The following is a 20,583-nucleotide window of genomic DNA, read 5'->3' on the forward strand; positions in this document are numbered from 1 at the left end:
CCAGGGCGGGGAGAGCCTCCTCACCCAGTTACACCCATTCCCTAGCGACTCCCTCTTTCAACTGACCCCCGCTCCTCCACTGATGCCTATTCCCCAGTGATCCGCGTTCCTCGCTGATCCCCGCTCCCCCACTGACGCCTGTTCCCTATTGACCCCGCTCCCCATTGATCCCCGCTCCTCAGCGATCCCCTCGTTCCCCACCGCTCCCCGTTTCCCCCACGGCCCCGCCGGCCGCTCCGCGCTCCCTCTCGCGGCGCGGGCCGCGCCTGCACTCAGCCGGCCCCCCCACCCCGGCCGCGGCGGCTCCGCGCCTGCGCAGCCCGGAGCTGTCAATCGCCCCCCCCCCCCGCCCCGCGCCGCCCGGGCCATTTTGCGGCGCGATGAGGCGGGAGCGGCGGTGAGCAGCGCTCGTTCCGCCCTGCTCCGCTCGCACCGCCGGGCACGGCCCTCCCGAGGGCGAGCAGACACAGCCAGGGGACAGCGACAACCCCAGCGCCCCCCGCCCGCCCCCCCAGCGCCGGCGGAGCCATGAGCTGGGGCACGGAGCTGTGGGTGAGTGTGAGCGGGGGGAGCGGGGCTGCGGGAGCCGCACTGGGGCATAACGGTCCGGGGCCGGTGCGGGGAGCCGGGTCCCTCCGTGCCGGCACCTCGGCGCAGCTCAGCCCGGGGGTCCCCCCCGCTCCGGAAAGTTTCATGTGCAGCCTCCGCAGGGAAATCCCAGCGGAGGTTCAGGAGTTTGATTTAATTTTGCTGAAGGAATTAAATAAAAAAAGCTCCACAGCAGAAAAAAAGCGGCAGCGACTGTGGAGCGGAGGGAGGCTCGCAGCGGAGCCTGGGGTGGGTTTTGTGTGTGGCTGCTGCGGGAGGCTCCGAGGTGGATCTATGGGCAGGGGGTCCGGTTTCAGGAGAGGGAGCTGCAGGGGAGAAAAGCCAGATGATAAAATTTCCTGTCGCTGCTGTTAAGGGGCTTCTCTCCATGCTGGATCTGAAGGACGGAGATTTTTACCAGAAGAGTTTTGTGTTGTGTGTAAATAAAGCAGGTTTTAATGGTACAGAGGGTTTCAATGTATAAAGCTCCTTGATGTTTTTGAGGAGAACCTGGAAAGTATAAATGCATTTGGTTTACGGTGGAACATTAATGGAAAATTTCGGACTGTTAAAAGGTATGAGAAGTGGGTAATAGAGATGTGAAATGGTCCCTTGCTAATGAGAAGAAATAAGGGAAGGGAGATAAAAGAAGTCTGGGAAGGCAGAAGAGCTGTTCCACATATTCAATCACAAAGAGGACATGGTGCAGCCATGTTTGATGGTGGAGCATGGAGCAAACCTGCTGGGTCTGGGAGGGTTGGTACCCGCGGACAGGAGGCTGTGGAGCGGCTGTTCCCTGAGTGGTGGGACGTGAAACATCTTGGGACAAATCTGTGCTCGGGAAGAGGGGAAAGGAAACGGTGTTTTGAATGGAGAAGTCAAGAATAAGTGGCAGAGAGTCATCTGGATTGTAAAGCACTGCAGGATTCTCTCCTGTAGTCGTGTGTTTGTGGCTGGTAACCGGTGCGAGTTGAGATGAAAATACATCTGAGCTTTTGAGCTGCCTCTTGTAGAAATGGTTATTTTAGATGTGCTAATTGCTGTCTTTTCTGGATGCATTCCTGGCCCGCTCTGGCAGGCAGTTCAGCATCCCGTTTTGCTGTGACATTGGAGTCATGTTATAGCCAGATCTAGTTAGAACTATGCAGTAAATTAGGGAGCAACTGCTGACTGGGAGAGGTTATTTTGGTGTGTTTTTATATGCCATAGAGAGAAAGGTGATAAATGCTGGTGAAATAGTGTATATTGATAGTGAATGGTGAAATAGTGCTATATTGATTTATCGGTATATAAACAGCTCTGCTGCATGGGGATATTTCTGGGAAAACCTGCAGTTGCCTCCTTTTTCTGCATCTTGGATGCTTTGGGAGGAGACTGAATAGTTTGAGTGGAATTAAAATAAGAGGCAGTATAATTTTGCCACTGGAAAAAAATTCTGAATTTTCAGAAGGAACTTCTTTTTTTTTTTAAATTGCATTCCTAAAACTGCAAGCGGTACTGAGGTGTTCCTGAACCAGAATGGTAGTAGAGAGTAGTGCCTATAAATAGTTCCTCTTGTTTTATGTAATATTTATAGGAGTGTGTGCTTGTGTGTAGCCATAGATGTCTTCTGCAACAGCTACAAATTGCTTCTGTAACATTTTTCATCCGAAAATTCTGTTTCTGAAATTGTCTTCAGCAGCATCAAAGTATCATTTTTCATATCTTCAATGTAGCACGCTGAGAAATGTAGCAGGTTACTGAGGAAAAGGGTTGGATCAACAGAATAAATGATTCTAGATAGAAAATTGGCAGGAGTTGCTCCATTTTCATTTGGGCAGAGCTCTGAAAACACGTCCGTTTCCAGTGCTCTGGGTATTTAGGCCAAAACAGTGATTTCTCACTCTGTGTTCTCCCTTTCACTGGAAAGGAAACCACACAAACAACCTGTATTTAATATATGCCACCTTCTTTTGATGATCATGGCAACTTAGAACTTAGTTGTCTTTTTTTTTTTTTTTTTTTTTTTTTTTCCCCCCTTAAGTAGCCCGGGAATGGGTTTTCAGGAGCAGGTGTGGTAAGCATCAAATGCCTATTCTACATGTGATTCATATGTGGTTAGAAGGGCTGAAAGCTGAAAGTTAAGGCAAAAGCAAGTGGTTTTGACTGTAGTTCAGAAATTCGCTAGAAAAATCAGCAGTGTTTGATCAGGTTTGACTTGCACCTTGTATCTTTGATCTACCAGGCTGGATGCATGGTCATGATTCACCCCTTTAAATATAGCAAAGATATATGGGCTTGCTTTTTAGAGCATGTAGAATGTTAATGTGCTTGGAGTTACGTAGAATTTCTGTTCCTTCCTTGGGGGAGAAAAAAGCTGGTTGCAGAAAGCCTCATACTTCAGAAGCAATAAAATCCCTTTGGCAACATGCGAGTTATTCCCAAAGCAGGCTTTTAGCCTTGTACTGTGATGTGAGCGTATCCTGTGCCTCTGGGTTGGAAATCCTATTGCCAAGTTCCTACTGATATTTCACTTAATTCTGGACTTTGAGTTACATCTCAAGATTGTCCCTGTGAGTGTAAATGGACCCACAACCAGCAGAATTATTAGATGTCCTAATGCAGCATTTACATCCTGTATGAGGTGGAGTGCTGGGGATAATGAGATCGTCTGGAGCCTCCCAGCAATCAGTGTTGCAGAACAAAAACCTGGAGGTCTCATGTAACTCTCTGTGCAGCTTCTGTCCATCCAAACCCTGCAGAATTATTTCTGCCTGTTATACTCCAAACATTCAGGAGCTGAGGAGGAAGCAGCAGCTTAAGGACAAAGTGCAGGCATAGCACCAAAACATTTTGGTTTCCACCTGGGTTCAAGAGTGCATTAAGGGCTGACAAGTAGGAGGGTGTAGTACATATTTATTTCACATCTGGTTCCTGAAACTGGCACTTAACAAGTGGAAGTGAGAAGTAAAGGTTATGTAGGGGTGCACAGAACTGACTTGTATTTTCAGTACTACACTTTGGGGACAACGGGCTGTAAAAGCACACTTGGATCTCCTTCACCCTTTTCCTCTCTTGGCTAATGGGAAAGAACACGGAGCATGACACCCACAGCTCTTCTGAAGGGTACCTCAGTGAGTAAAAATCGTGTGTGCCACACTTCCCACCAGTGTCCTTTTGTGTGGCATGAAGCCCTTGAAACAAGTGGGATTACATTGCAAACTGAGCTGAAACCAACCTCAGCACTTTGGTGCTTGTCTTCGGGGTTGAAAAGGCTGTGGCTGCATGGCTGTTGAATTGAATGAACTTTCTTGATTATGATATTTGACACAGGATGTAGTTTTGGGAAGCTACGTGTAAATTTGTGGCTAAGTGGTCCAGGAAAAATTTCGCCTTTTCAGAGCACTGTCACAGCACATCAGGTGCAGGAGGCCAAGTGGTAGAATGTGGAAAGTTTTCTTTTTGTTTCGAATGTTTCAGAGGTGCAGACACTGTGGGTTTGTTGCTGAGGGGGTTTTTCCACATTAAGTGTAAAATTTTTGAAAAAGCCTGGGTAGGGAGGTGATTTAATCAAGTTTTTCTTTGACCTTTGTGAAAGCTGGGTGGCTGCTAACAGCCTGTCACTGTCCTTTCAGCCTGTGAGAAGGTGGATATTCAGTATTTGCACGGGTCTTAATTTGCTGCCCGGATGCAAAGGGCTTTGTTGGCCAACACCTGACAGAAGCAATACTTTGGGGACCACACCTTTTGTTTACAGGGTGTTCCAGTATACTTTACTATGAAAACACATGGTTTGTGGATATGGTTATTTTTGCCTTTTAAAGTTCGTTCCACATAGGTGCAACTCTGAGAACTTGAAGGCCCCCCTGATATTTGTAACTGCTAAATAATTTCCTCTTTCAGTACTCCCGCCTCTATTTCATCAGCAGAATTTGTGTTTAAACAGCTGTAATCTTGCATTTCTACAATTTGCTTGAATGCAGCATTGTTCTTCAATAGGATTTGCAATGCATGGGTGTTGCATGTAATGGTGACTCACGTTTGGAAACCCTCTGGAGTACCTGGGTGATTTTGACCTTGGTGGCATTACACAGTGGTGTGTAATGGGCACAGTAGTCAAATGTGATCTCAGATGAAAGCCCTGTTTTCTTCTGCTTCTAAGAGCATCTGCAGAGCTGGATCTAGGTTTGATGTATTGATTCGTGAGCCAACATTCAGTTTTGTTGTATGCAGCGCTGTAGCTGATTACATACAATAGAAATTGTGTGTCATCCCACCCATCCCGTTCTCACACCTCCTACAGCCCTCACCCCCCGGGTTCTTTGGGCTTAGGTGTTAACTGTTGTTTTCCAAGACTTAAAGGAAAAGGAGATGGTGTCTGATGGGAAAAGGATGCAAGTAATTAGTCTTGCATGATAAGTCACAAGTTAACTCTGATGAGCTGAGGAGTTTCCATTATGGGCCTAACCTTCACAGGTGGGTGGGTGAATTGTTGGCAGCTTAGGCAGTCTTCTCCTGTGGTGATGGCAAATGCTCTTCTGAAACGTGAATTTTATTCTAAATTTGCTGTGAAACTTACTTGATGCCATTCAGACAACTCCCAGAGGCCAAGCTGTGTATCCCTGACCCCTTTTTTTTGTGTGTGTGTTTCATAGAAACTTTGTTCCTGTTTAGTAACATGTTAAAACTTTTGTATATTTCAAAGCATCTGGAATTTCACCCACAAAAATGTGCTCTAAAAGCACCCTAATAGCAAATAGAGTGAAAGGCTGGAAGAGAAGAGTCTGAGGTCAGTAATAAATGCATCTTATTTATACTTTTTGCTTGGTTATTCTAAAGCTCTTAGTAAAAGTTGTACACAGAGTGCTGGAGATGGGCACTTCAAAGCAAAACACACTTTTCATTAGTAAAGTAGTATTAGTTTAGCATTCTGCATAGTTATTTGGACAGTTTTGAGGTAGCAAAATTGTCTGACATTAATATCTCCTTATTTCACAGAGGCTCACTCCCTGTTTTAAGTGGTCAGCCCGCATATGCAGATTAGTGAGTGAGAAATAGTTTATAGAAGCTGAGTCATTACAGAGTATCTGCATTCTGCAGCTCACACCTTTGTGTGCATGCCCAGCTCAGGGTGGGATTCGGGGCTGCTGCAGCCTCTATGTACGTGTGTTGTAAAGTTGGTGCCATCAGAGTCCTTTTCATGAGCTTAAAAAGAGAATTTTTAAACTTTAGGATGATTTGTTGTGTGGGGGCTGCCCTGCTGCTCGTAGGAGGTGGTTGGTAGGAGAATGGGGTTATGTGAGAGGTCCCTGCCGACACCCTTGGTACCTGCAGGCACCAGGAGTAGAAAGATTCCCTTTTGGTACCTGAAGAGCTGCTGGGACTTTAACGTTCGAATGTCTGAATAATTTCGTTTACAATTCTGACTTGCTTTAAGAAAGAAGATTTCGACAATTTCGTCAAACGACCTATTCTCGCATTTCCTACCTATTCATTAAAGAATGGGGAATTTACGGTCTCTCAGCGTGAGTCAAGACTTTCCGAATACAGTGTTTTCCCTTCCAGCCGTATTGTGGCTGCTCAAGATCCCCCGCTTTCTTGAACCATATGGGGAAGGCAGTCAAACATGAGCCGATGTTTTTCTGGACTCTTTGCAGCTCATTAGTGTTACTCATGTTGCGAAACATTCTTTTACAGCAGAATTTCAAAAGCTGTAAAACACCCTTTTAAAGCAGAATTTCAAAAGCTTAATTCCACATAAAGAGTAGGAGCCTCTGTTGCACTGTGACACTGTAACTTAATAACCTGCTTTACATTATTGCCTTTTGATTGCTGGACAGGTAACTTGCTAATGAATTTTTGGAAACTCACTTTCATCCTGTTTGAAATAGTGCTGCTGAGATTGGTTATACATTGTATCCAGTCCAGCTGTCAAAATCCAATGCTTTGTTGAGTTTCCTTAGTGTTCATGTAAATATTTTCAAATAACTTCCCCCTTCAGTATAATTGTACGCTTCAGATGAAACTTCTCTTCTTCCTTTTACCCCTAGAAACTCTGCTTTTGTATTTTTTTTTTCCTTAAAACAGTAAGCTGCTTGAATTGGTAAAACACTGATGTCTGTTGGCATATTGCAGTCTTTGCCGTTCTTTTCAATCAATGGCTTTGGCTCTAAAATGCAAAACAGTGGAAAAGTAGTGTATATCTTTATATAGATATAGTATCTATGTACAGGATATGATGCTTTTAGGCTTTCTTCTCAAGCAGGTGGGGTGGTTTGGATCCCTTTGGAATTTAACATGATCGCTCTGTTTCTGTGTTGTCTGGAGACAACCTTATTAACCTGGTCAATAATTTCTTTTGGCTCAGTTTATTAAGAATGGTTTGTTGGCATAATTAAATACAATGGTTTTTTGCATCTAAAAATGGAAAAACTGTAGAAGGGCTTCTAAATTAACTCTTCTGTAAGTAAAGCGCAAGAATGAAGTGTTGTTTGCCTGGTGTTCCTTGCTGATCACTGAAGCAGATCATGTTGTAAAGCATTTAAAGAAGCAGTTCTGTTGCAATGTTGTCCTTAATTTATTTGAGGAAGAGTCAACCTCATTGGCAAAACAATCAAAAGAACAACAGCAATCCCCCAGATGCCCTCAGAAACCCTGGAAAGCAATAAAACTTGAAAAGGAGTCTCTTGGGAATTAATGTCTGGTTTAGAAGGATGGTCTCCAATGAGCTACCAAGTCACCCAGATAGTCCTTAATCCTGAGGAAACCCCAGAGTGGATTATTCTTGTTGTAGCTGAAATAGTATAGATTTCTTCCATTAAATGTGCCACTTAGTTCAGTGTTTTTCTTGTTCAGTGTTTTTCAAGTGCTTCTGTTTGGTACCTAAAGTGTTTTTATAAAGCAAAGCCTTCAGTTCTGCCCTTGCAGTGGGGCTGGTGTAAGTGCTGCTGGGACCATTCATTCCCTGAAGGGGAAGAGTAGTTTGTAGTGTTTAGATTTACTCCTCTGGGAATATCAGGTGCAATTTGTCTCATAAATCATTCATTTTATAGTTCAAAAATTTAATTTCATTGCACTGAGTCTGTGGATGTGCGGATAAAGGAGTGCTACCTGTGTGACAGGAGAAGGATCGTCTTGCAAGGATTCTGAGCATATTCCTTATTCCTAAGTGCGCTCCCGGATATTTTGCTCCAATTAACACCAAGAAATTGCTTATTTGGTGCCTTGGACAGTTTTCTCTGTCTCAGACTCTGTTCTAGACTGAGCTGGGAGCCCTTCTTACTGAGAATGTTTTTAACATTTTCTGTTAAAATCGTCTATTTTCTGCTGCTTAAATTTTTTTCCATGTTAGGGTGCTCAGGCTGTAGTGTTCCTCTTTCTTTGCCTGCTTCTTGCTTTTTGTGTTTGAGAGCAGTCAGGATCATTCAGTTGTTACCAGGGCCAGTGTATTGCACATGCTGAACTCGATGCCTCTTTGGTTTTGGAAAGCTGTAGCGCTCCCATTCATTGGTGCAAGGTTTTGAAATTTGGCAGACAGAAGCTGTTGAACAGGGATATGCCTGCTGCTGTTGTTGAGAAAATATTCCTCAATTAGGCAAACCTGTGAGTCTTTGGAAAAATACCACTTTGCCTGTACTCAGTGAAGATGTTATTGACCAAATTTTCCTGGGTGCTGGCTAGGTTTTGGCCTTGGAGGGATTTTTGTGGGGCAAGATGAGGTCACCCACAGAATAATTGAAGATGGCTCAGTCTGGTCCTTGCAGGCGAGCAGCCAGACTTCCCAGGCCGTGGCTGCTCCAGGCAAGGGTGGAGCTGGGCAGCCTCTTGTGCTCTCAGGCTCCTTTGTTGGCACCCAGTGGCATGGGGGGAGAAGCTGGCTGAAGGACAGTTCTGGATGAGTGGGATCCGGGCTGTGTTATGGAAGAGTAACGTGGGTCAGTGAGCAGGGAGAGAGGGGGGATGGAAAGCATGGCTGCACCAAGGCAAGGTAATGGTCCCTCTGACCACTTTTATTCTGTCTTATTGGCAGCAAACCGGTTTTTCTGTTGTCGTGGACTGGTTCTCGCTATGCTCACCTGAGGGTGAGTGAGATGCTGTGGTCAGAGAGGAAACCACCTGGTTGAAGAGACTGAATGTGGAGAAGGAGGACTAGAGATCATACTGGGATCTAGTTACAGACAGTTGGGTCTGCTTGTCTAGGAACTGTTCCTGTGATGGAAGTGCCAGGAATGATGGAGAGGGTCATTTGAGGAGAGATAATTCAAACTGGCAGTTCTGACAGTGAGTGAAGCAGGACTAGCAGGGCGAAGGAAACAGCAGAAATGAGCTCAGTGAGCTCAGGAGGAGAAAATTAATTTAAACAAAGAAAACAAGGAACCAGTCAGTAACAAGGAAACAACTTGGATAAAAGCACGTAGAGAGAGCAGGGCTGGGCTCTGGGCAGGACGGGTGGGATTGTGACTTGCTGTCAGACTGGATGTGCAATGGGATTAGTGCATTAGGAATGGCAAGTCAAGAGTTTGATGGGATCAGGAGAAAGTATAGTAGGTGCACAAGGGGAAGAAATAAGCATGGAGCAAAGGATGAAGATTAGATAAGAAATAAAGCAGAAAGTAGTGCAGAGACCTAGCAGTCCTCTTTTGGCTTTATAGTATTGCTATTTTATGTGGCTTTTTCCATGTCATGTTTAAGTGGAGTTGACATACTGGTTAGAATGTATATACATTGATTTCTGTGGTTGCACTTTGCATCTTTACTCACTGTGGAAGAATATTTGATAACATCCCCAAATAAAAGCTTTATCCAGAATTGTGTGCACTGATGTTTTTCATTCACTCAATCTGTGCAGAAAGCCTGAAGGAATTTTTTAGCAAATAAGTTCAAAATGTGTTTAGATAATATTTTTCACTTTGCATTATAGTCTCTTGGGCAGAGATAAATGCTTTAGCACTTTTATCTTGTATTTACAAAAAGAAAAAAAAATGACTGGCATGGCGCAGGGAATGAATGGAAGTATGTTTTCTCAAACAAAAGTTTAATGGGGAAGAGAAATATTTCTTGCCCTCTTGAGGACTGTTGATCTGTCAAATGTGGGTCTTACAGGAGTGGCGTTGATTACAAGTGTGTAACTCAGGTTTTGCTGTAGTAAAAGAAAAACTGGCAGTGGATGAACAGGGAGAGCTGCGATAGAGCACTACATAAATATTTTTTCACCCATCCTGGCTCTCTCTCCCAAGTATAACAGTCTGAGATCCTTTGCTCATGTGTAGTCACTGGAAAAGCCTAAAAATACAGGGTGAGAGGAAAGGGTTCTATGTGCTGGTCAAGAGCCTTTATTTCCTTACAAGTCTTTGGAGCTGTGAAACATCTGGATTTCGCACAGGATGCTTTTGGCATGTGTTTGCAACTTAACATGCAAAAGCTGAAAAACTGCACAGCTTTGCTTCAGTTTTTGGTGTACAAAACAACTCCTAAGCAAATGTTTCAGTGATGGATATATTGGTTAGGGGTTCCTTTGCTGCCTTGCTTGAGGACACCGTCATCAGCTGATCCAAGAGGCTCCATCCTCCCAAAGCACTGCCAGCCTGACCATCAGGATCAAGGCACCTAATGCTCACAGATTATGGCTGCATGCTTTACCTGAACCCCAAAATTGCACCAGCTGATCCTTTAGGTAGTGAGAAGGCATCTCACATGACATGTGTGACTCAGTGCCTATTTAAACCAGTGCCCTGGGGATTTACAGCCTTATTTTTGGAAGGGGGGGCTAGCTGGGTTCCAGCTCTATTTAAAATCAAGTGTCTCTGGCTGTGTGGCTGCATGTGTCCTTCTGAGATGCATTGGAGTAGCCCAGGAGACCATGCTGGAAAGGGGTAGCAGCTTGCATCTATTCCTGGTATGTGTGAGCATCTCCCCACCACCACCTCCTCCTCTGGAAAACTGTGGGTTGGTTTTATTTTTGCATTGTGGTTCCTATTCTGATTCTTGTCTGCATCATCTTTATTACCTGTATTATGTATAAAATTGCTGAAAGCTCCTTTTCCAGAGGTTCAGTATGATTGACACAAAACGATCTTGAAATAGGAAAGCTGTAATTGTTGGAAAACGACAATTTTTGTGAGAAAATGTGCTGTTGTGAAACACATGCACCTAATTTAGGCATCGTTGGAGACTGGGTCTGCATAGTTGTCACTCTTGGAAAATACTTAGTCTTGAACAGAAAGGTATCACAGTGCCAACATTTAATGGTTGAGGGAGTGTGTTGAATTGTTCCACTAACAAAAACCTTTGGTGAGCTAAACAATACAAATATAGATATTTCACTTGGCTATTATCAGTTGAGTTGAAGTACTTGATGGCTGGGAACAGCATGACAGAATGGTGTGCTCCATTCACACAGAGGTCAGAAGACATTTTACATGATATTTATGGGTTTCATGCACACAATTATAGACATTTGTATTGACTTGAATCTGCTGTTGGCTTGGTGTAGTCTTCTGTGGTTTGCTTGTGGCTTAATTTCTGGGAACAAAAATAAATGGAATGGTGGCAGAGGAATCAAAAGCCAGAATCCACACTAGGAGAGTTGAACAAGTGAAAAAAGTCAAAATAATGGAAATTTAGACCCCCTTTTCACAGTTAGAATGTAAGAATGAAGTATGTGGGGGTTTTATTCATGATACATCAACACACGTGGTGTTTGGGAGTTGCTGGTCAGTGGAGCACTATTGATTTCCCTCTGGGGGCAAGGCATCCATCCAACCTTCTTGGTGGGGGGTGGGATTGATTCCTTAATCGGAACAACAGCAATCCATCCTGAAGCTTCCTCAAGGTATTAAGGCTAAATTAAACAGTCTGGGACTAGTGTGTAAGCCCTAATGCACTTCAAGAGGCTTTTGTGGATAGGAGAACTTTGAAAATAATCAGGAGACAAACCCAAAAGTAACAGAAAAAAACCACAGGCACAAATCACCCTTAAAAAGGGGACCACAATACATTTTCTTTGTGTGTGGTGCAGTGCTTAATGCCCAGATTCTCTTAGGGAAGAAAAGATGCATGAACTATACAGCTCTATTCATGGTGCTGCATTTAGAACTTGTTTTCTCTCCTTTGTGTATGTGTTCCATAGCTGTTCCAAAAATAGATATGGTCACAAATATCAAATTAGTAGAATTAGGCATCTAAAGCCAGGAAATACACCATTTTTTAAACAACAATCACTACTGAGATGTGGGGTCTTATGCATATTGCATTATGTCTTTATTTTGCAAAATGTTAAGATTGTGTTTGCTTCTGTGCATTTGCAGTGTCCACAATCTGCATGAATTTCGCAAGGATAAAAATGTCATGGTTGCATTCAGCTTTATTTGGAATTCTACTTTTCTTTAACTTGGGGGAAGAATGAAACATGATCACTGAGCTTTAGTCTGCATAGTAAATGCTCATAAGCAAGAACTAACTATATATATAGAGAGTGTCAGTAGCCTTGTTAGATGTGATTACTGATTGTTGTGGATGTCCTTCATGTACAAAAGTACTCAAAAAGTAAAAGTGAGGGAGCCCACATGACACCTGTTCAGTGTTGCTCTTAGTTCTCAGTCACTTTGTCTTGGCCCATCTCACTCTGCAGACTAAGCCAGGTAAGCAGTAATTTTCTTTTTCCAGAGTGTTGGAATCCTTTACAAGTATATCCGTAAGGCCCGAGGAGTTCATGAAAGCTGGAATGTTTTAGGGTGGCTCTTTGTTACCAATGTCTGTGCATTCTGAATGTCCCTGATGGAAACTCTCAGGCGCCGTCATCTTGAGCCTCTGGCTTCAGAGATGCTCTGCCCAAGTCTTCTCCCATAACATAAACTTCATTGGTCCTAGTGGTTCATGGCCCACCAGTCTGGGCCGTGAATTAGCAGCCAAAAATTTGGAGAGATGGATTTGAACTTCAGGGTTTGTGAAAAACAAACCCTTTATTTTCCCTTCCTTGGCTGGGAGCAGTTTTGACTCAGTCTTTGGACCAGAGTTACAGCCTCCAAAAACTACTTTAAGTGGAAGGTATTGTCATTGGAACAACTGTAGAGAACTGAGTGACCTCATTGTCCTTACTGTGGGAGGGGATGTTCTTGTCAATTTGTAAGAAATTTATTTCTTTCTTTCCCTGCCCTCTATGTAGGTAGGTAAACACACATTTGTTTTCCTCTCTGAATCAGTCTGGTTCAGAGGCCAGACTTGCTTTCCCTGCTTGGCAGATAAAGCATCTTGTAGATTTAAGTCAATATCCTCTTTCATATTTTTTAGATGATTCAACTGCTCATCAAGCAACTGGTCTATCCCTGTGTTATAAAATAGTTGGGGAGTCATGGGATGTTCAGGGAACTGAGCCCAGAAGCTCCAGTTGCTGTGTGAAGATCAGTAGCTCAGACCCATTCAAGTCGAAGTTGAACAGGAGGTTCCTGTTTGTTCTTCAGTCAAAAGCATTTCTTGTGTGTTTGAGTGCTCTTTAATCCAACAGGCAGAGCTGCAGCCTGTAATGGATGAAAGCTGAAGTAAGCAAAGCATAGATATGAGGAAGAGGGAAGGGGGAAGAAGAGGAAGGCTGACATATTGTTATGCAGATGCCTTACACCTTAGTCTTGAGCTCTGCTAAAGAGAAAATTTACTTTTCTGATGTTCAGCAGGGCAGGTTCTTTTCTTTTTAGTATCCCATTATTTTCCCGTGTCCCCGCCATGCATCTTCCTTCCCATGAGTAGATTATTTATTCTGAAAACCAGTTTGTTTTGCCTTTCTTGCATTACTCATAAGATTTATCTTATCACCACGTACTTTAGAATTTGCAACGTTTGTTTCTGAAGATGTTGCCTAAAGTGCAGTGTGATAACCTCTCACAGACTTGAGCGCCGCATCAGAAGTGTCACATTTAGTAAGGGTCCTGTAGATCAGCTGAATACACCAAGTGTCATAGGAACAGCAAATAACTTATTCTAGGAGACCCAGAGCACTGGAAAGAGATTTGCTGATAGTGACTTGGCAACGCAATGAAAAGCAAGATATTTGAAAATTTTAAAAAGTGTTTTGAGGTGATGAGTTTTCATTTGCTCTGATGAACCCTAATAGCCAAAGCTAGGCATCTCTTCCATAAAAATAAGAACTTGCCCTTTAATATCTTCCACTTTGGAAATAAGCGGCTAGCACCGTCTCATTTCAGTTATAAATTAATTGGAAGTCCAACTAGCAAGACTTTTGAGGAATGTCTCAGTGTCATTTATAGGATGTCAATCCCTGTAACGCTTGAGTTTCTGCTTTTATGTAGTAAGTGCAATGCTTAAAGTATTGTACTGTTCCAGAAGTCCCTTGGTTTTTAAATTTAAATATTTATTGTTTCACGAACTTGGGTTTGTTGTCAGCATTTTTTGCTGGAGGTCCCACCCCCCTTGTGCTGAATAGGCACTGTGCAATCCAGGCACTGATGGTCCTGGTCTTGCAAATTGTGTGGCATGAATTAAAGACAAGGAAGATTGGAAGGATGGAGTACGAGACACTCAAGGATGTGGAAATCCTCAACCTCTCCCATCGCATAACTCTTCTGGTCTGGGGTAAAACATGGCAATTTCTCTTGTGCCCATGTTTGCTATGGAAGTTCTTCTGTGTTGTGAAATCGTAACTACTGAATAGTTACTGTAGTCTGGGACAAACATAAAAGTAAAATAGAGGGTATCTATTCTATTGCATCTTCTGATACTGAATATCAATATAGCAGGCTGATAGTACAATTTATTGTAGGTATCTAGAATTGCCGTGTTCCCTGGATATTATAAAAAGTGCCTATGTCTGACAGCCACGTTTCAAAGAATTGTTTTTTCAATGTACTGATTAATTCTCTTCAAATAAATAGTCATGCAAAAAAATGAAATGCAACATCAATATTTAATGGCATCTGCTTAAAACCCTCCCAGTCCAGACTTCTGAAGTTGTGTGGGGGTGATAGTCACACATCCCTGGTAAAGGGAGAATGGAATGTGTGTGTTTTCTTTTCATTTGAGGAATGAATTGCTCCTTAAAAATGAGATTGTGAGGTGCCCTTCATGGCCCTGTGCAAAAATAATGTAGGAAACAGCTTGATCTCTCTTTGGAGGCTGTTGGACTGTGAATCCTGTGGATGTAACCAGAAAGGGAGATTCTGTTTCCTGGATGGAATGACTTGGTCTCCACCTTGCAGGCTTGTCCAGTTGCAGCAAGTTTGCAGAAGTTGTATTGAGAGAGGGCTGCAGTTTTCATCTTGCTGCAGGAAACAGTGAGCCCAAGTGACCAACATCTTACTCTGTTTCCTGTTCCTCCCTTGAGCAGCACAGCAATGAGCTGACCTAAATTCATGGTTTTCTTGCAAGATGTCAGTCTGCTCTTAAGCTGTTTGCAGTACTTTCATCTGTGAACTGGCTGTGTTTGATGTTAGTGCTGTGTTATCAGCTGCTGATGTTAAATGGAGAATCATTCTCCTTGTGAAGAAGTGAATTTGTGACAGATTTGTGTGCAATTTGTGGGCACTTTATGCCACAGAGTTGGGGAATCCATTACTTTCTGGAAGTGACAAGCATTTGTTAGACTTCCTCCCACAATAGTGACAGAAAAGAGCAGTGCTGTGCTTGCCATCCTCTTTTGATGCTTCATGGTTTGTTATTGCTGTGATAGGAAAACACAAGGAGCAGGTTGTAATGTAAGCATTCCCTGTGTTTATTTGTTGGTGGTGGTGTGGTAGCCTTCCACTTGATCTTCCAGGAACGTGAGGAGAGTGGAAATCAGGATGACATATCTGTAGTTTCAGTCACAAAGTTCCACCCTGTGTGCTCTGTGAGCAACACACTTTGCTATTACAGAGTCCTAATAAACCAATTAATTAAGAACTATTCCTGTAAAACACACTGTGCTGTCACACTGATCCAAACTTAACCAGCAGCTCTCCATGACAAAGATTTTAATAACATTTAACCATGGTTTCTGTTAGTCCTTTGACCAGTCACGTCATGATGTATGTGGTGTGGTGGTCTTGGTTTTGTTTGCCCTCAAGACACAAGAATGCTTTTTATTGCTGTCCCAGTAACCAGTCCAAAGTGCAGCAAGCAGCTTTACACTTGAAAAACTGTAGCACCCTTTCAGGAAATATCTGCGGCGCCTCAGATTTTTTCAGCCTGCTCACACATTCAGAGCCCCGGACAAGCAGCTTAAGATCTGAATGAGATTGTTCACCAAATGAGTTGGTGCAGCATATTAATTTGCTGGTGCTTCTAAATGCCTGCAGTGTTACAAGAGTCTGCAATGGCACTAAAATACCAGGAGCTTTGTTGGCTCTAAACTCCTTAAAAGAGAGTTTTAAATTCTTGTCTGCTTGCCGTAGCCTTACCAGCTTTATAAAGAATTTGGAGATCTGTATTTCAGAAAGGTTGTGCATCCTGGGCTTGGGAAAGTTAGTAAGAACTTTTCCTGGTAGTATTAGTTGTCTTGGAGCTTGATTGTGCTCTAGGTTTTACTGTATAGCTGATTATATGAGCCTCCTATTAGTGCCTTTATCTAGATGCCAATGGATATGTTTATTGCATGATTTTATGCATACGATTTTTGTTGAAAAAATACTTGCCTTTGCAGTTAGGTAAACTAACATCATGTGGTTTTAATGAGGCTGGATGCAGTCAACCTGATTTTATGTGCATTTTCAGTTTCATTTTAAGTTAATATTTAAATGCCGGAGTAGAACTGATATGACATTAAACCATTTTTCTTTTTTGGTCTTTGTATAGTGAGCCAGCATCCTCCTCCCCCAAATCAATATTCTGCCTGGCAGCTGGAGAGGGATATGAATTGTTTTCGAAAACTACAAAAAGTTTAAAACTTTAGAAGTCTGTTTTCAAGGTCTTGATATAGATGATTTTATTTAGAGGATGAACCCCAATATTTTAGTGAAAGCTAAAAAATTCAGTATTCTATGCTGTCCCTTGTTTTACTGTTCCTGGATTTAGGCAAGTATGCAGTTCTAGAAGATGGGGTGAGCAGAGGCAAGTGGTCAGACTGGTGTGACCCAAGTGTGGTTTTTAATCTTGGCTCCAATAAGCGCTGCTTTAAATTGGGTAGTGATTGTCTTCACGACTCTGTCTGAAAACTATATTAGTAGGAGACTGTTTACTGATATAATTCCCATTAGGATTGTAAAGATATTTCTTCAAGTGCAGTGAAGGCTTGAAATCTATGTCATGGTATCATCATTGTTATAGCATGAGTTATAAAATATTCACATGTGGTTTTGGAATCTAAGGAAATGAGATTGTTGTCACAAGAAAGCTGGATTACCCTTTTGCTTAGCTAGACTCACCTATCCAGCTTAGGAGCAGAATATCCTTGCTGGGGGAAGCAGTCCTTACTTAAAGGATCAAAGGATGTTGTTCTTCTAGCTCAGGATGGCAAAATGTCATTTATTCCTAATGCTTAGGTTTCCAAGCCATATTGGTCAAAAGAGACTGTAATTGTCAATTTATTTCCATAAAATGTTCTGACTGTTTTTCTTTGAGAGGCCGGAGGCTGTGTAGGGAGCCAGACCAAAAGGTTTGGACAGTCTGTAGCTGCCCTACTTTCTAGAAACTGTAATTTTAGGTTGTCTTGGTTGGCACAGTATGGTCAGCACAGTGAACTTGAGCTTTGTCTGCTGGGGCTCGGAGCGTGGCCTCCTGCAGCATCCTTGTGGCACAGCCAGCAAACCACCGAGCCTCGCTCACCACGCTGTGGTTCCCCACGTGTCTCTGATTTCTGTGAGCTGGTCCCAGTTCTGGATCTGTTGGAGTAAAGGCAGCTCTTAGCACAACGAGCCTGCTGTTAGACCTGGGGAGTCTTTGCTGCTGCTACAACTTGCTTTAAATGCTCTTTGATCAGGTGCTCGGACACTTAGAATTGATAGATGGTAGAGATAATTGTGCTATAAACTCTAGTTCTGCACATTTCATGAGTGTCATTTATGGGTAGGGAACTCTGATTTCTTGCATTTTACAAGGCTGAGTGACACGTGGTCTCTTTATTCTTCTTCTGTGAATGTTTGTTTAGTGTGATGGAGTGAAATTTATCTCTTTTTCTTGCATTTGTCCTATGTCCCGTGGAGAATGTGAAGTATCCCTGAGTGAGCAGCCCGGATGACTCCATCACAATCCCGGGCACATTGTGCTGCTCTATTGACTCTGCAAACCTGAAATGTGTGTGGGAGAACTTTCTCTTGTAGTCTAGCATGTAATTTAATTGATGTTTGTTTGGGAATTTGCCTCAGATTAAATTATTCATTGTCACCACTGAATAAATGCTTTGTTTGCTTCTGGTGGATCAGCACTTTGCACAGTATTTCCCCTTTCTTGTTCCACCTACTTTGATGCATTAATTTAGTTTTGCTGCAGTCTTAGTACTGAGAGCTGAGAGAGGCTTCTGTTGGGAGAAGGGAGAGACCCAGTGGAGTTTGAGAGGCTTTGTACAGTGATTAGTAAGGGAAATGGGATTACTTTTCCTCAGATTTAAACTTTATTGTAATGCAAGTTCACATTATAATTAATGGGAGTTGTTACCTGAGGATAAACTTCATAGAAATGGCATAGAAGTGAGCATGTGAGAATAGGAAGATATGCTCTCTTCCTCCAAAGGACAAGAGACTGAAGTTATTGGAGAATTATTGTCAATAGCAATTCATGCTTTGATGCACAGGTGGATGTTTCTGATCCTTAGCAAGATGTGTCAGTGGTAGAGTTGCCACATTAGTTTTGGTCTGGCCATATTTTAGCTTGGTAATTCTATGCCCATACAGGTGATGTTGTCTTTTGTAGAGGAAGAGAAGCATGGCAAGGATCAGCTTAAATTCTGAGTATTTTATGTGAGTGGGATCAGACTGAAACAGTCTTTTTGACAAAATCAAGATAAATGGCCCGACTCTAGGACATTGTAGAGTGCAGATTCAGCTGGGGTTAAGCTCTTCTCTGAAGTGTTTATCAGTGAAAAACTGAGAGGAGAAAGGTATTGGATAAAAGGAAAATATGTGACAAGGATGTTAGAGGACTGTCTTGGTTGCCATTTTTACAGCTACAGGAAGGGCTATGTCTTACTGTAATAAAGCTGCATGAGAAGCCCTAATAGATGGATTTAAGGCATAGAGTCTCTACAGCTTTCTTTTGGCTCTTTGCTTATATTGTATTTCTGGCCTAGTTCCAGAATTTATCCATTTTTTGCCAGTGCAGCTTGATTCCACTCCACAGAGTAGAGTGTATGAGTACATAATTCTGAATTATGAAATGCACTTTGAACAGAGTTTGTTAGCATATTTTGAAGTGACCAACTTTGTTGTTTGCAGACATTTTAAATGTTATGCACTCTGACATTGTCATCCTATCTATTGCATTAGATTTCTGAGTTGCATATATCTCTGATAATCTTCCTTTTCTGGAAACTTCACTATTTCTTGGATCAGAGTGGAAGCACCTAATCTAATTTCTGGGTTAAAAATGGAATACAATGGCAGATAGAAATACTTCAGGCATAGCAGTAATCTTATTTGGTCTTGAGTGTGAAGTGGCTCTTGAAAAATCTAGGATTGTATTTGTCATGTCATGGTATTTAAGGTATTATATGCTTTTTGAACCCCATTTACAAAGAAGTTTTTCAGCAGTTTGTTCCATTTAATTTGGAAATCAGAGGAGGGAACAGTCAGTTCAGACGTTCACTTCTCTTTTGAACTTTACGAAGGATTTGGAACACGCTGAAATGGAGGGGCTTATTTTTTTAACCCTAGTTATTGTCATTGCTCCAATGATTCCAGGAGGCAGCCTCAAGCTAAGCAGAATTAGTGATTTTTACAAAATTTTCATTTTCCAGGTGTCTGCATAAACATCCTGGAAGGACATGGTTCCTGCACTGGTGTTTGGTCAGTTCTGGCTTCACAGCCAGAGGAGGAGGTGAAAAGGAGTATCAGGAGTAAAGGCTGTTGTGTTTAGCGAATAAATACATCTTTGCATTAACGTGTGTAGAAAAGAGCTTTGCACACGCCCTCAGTTTACACCCACCAGGGGATTTATTTAGTGGAGATTAGAAATTTTGCTGTTGAGAATACCAGGCATACCTTGTGAGACCTTTGCTGGTTTTTCAACTGTTATCTTTTTGGGCTAATTTTGATAGAGGGAGATCGAGGGCTCTTATTTGCAAAGTGTAACAATGTCACTGATTGGTTTTAAGTGGTTATATAAAAAAAAAAATCAAATTAATCCCCCCCAAACCCTTTTCTAAACTCCAACTGTGTGCTCAGAGCTGAATCGTATTAAAAAAAAGAAAAATTCATACTAATGAAGAAATTTTGACTTTGAGGATGCATAGAACAACTTGGATATTCTACATGACGAAGCCAGTATGGCATTGGTTTGCGAAGAAGTTGGGCAAAAAGCTAATTTCCCCAAAAAACATTCCCACAGACTGCTGCAGTTTGAAGTATTGTTCTTGTGTATAAGATTCTGCTATTGTGATTCAGTATGGTTTTGGATCAGAGGGCAGAATTGCCTTTTTTGTGTGTGTTCTTTTAAATGCATCAGCAGGCTTGTTTGGCTTTCTATTGTAGTTATCCATGCCATGCAATAAGCAGGAACACTCTATGGCTCATTTTTAATAATCAGTACACAGCTGCCCAAAGGGGAAACCGTGGGCAACAGCTCTTGTTGATCTTTGTTTTAACAGCTGGTATTATTGAGGGAGAGCTTTGCAGACTGGGGGAAAAAAAAAAGAGGATGAAAATCAGTCAACAGTTAATCCAAGATGTGGCCAGACAGCAAAAGATTTACTGGGAATTAGTTCTAAAATTGCATTTGTTCAAATAATTTCAGAAGAAACGAATGGGTGTGTATTAAATCAGGGAAGTGGGATGGCGCTGGGGAACAGTGAAAAGTTGCAACATTTGTCAACTGAAAAACCTTCCTGGAACAACAGCAGCGTATATTTAGCATTGTTACCATGCTGCAGCTCCTGGGGGA

The 20,583-nt window shown here is 42.4% G+C and overlaps 1 protein-coding gene across 1 annotated transcript in view; it reads left to right on the plus strand.

Moving 5' to 3' along the window:
* Positions 1-368: 368 nt before the first annotated feature.
* FNBP1 (formin binding protein 1) overlaps positions 369-20,583 on the plus strand; it is a 94,693-nt gene continuing 74,478 nt past the window's right edge. The window contains exon 1 of the mRNA XM_048325761.1: positions 369-552. Coding sequence (XP_048181718.1) covers positions 529-552 — 24 coding nt within the window. The 5' untranslated portion in view covers positions 369-528. The remainder of the gene's footprint in view (positions 553-20,583) is intronic.

This window comes from Corvus hawaiiensis, chromosome 21 (assembly GCF_020740725.1).
Source record: "Corvus hawaiiensis isolate bCorHaw1 chromosome 21, bCorHaw1.pri.cur, whole genome shotgun sequence".
Lineage (NCBI taxonomy): Eukaryota > Metazoa > Chordata > Aves > Passeriformes > Corvidae > Corvus > Corvus hawaiiensis.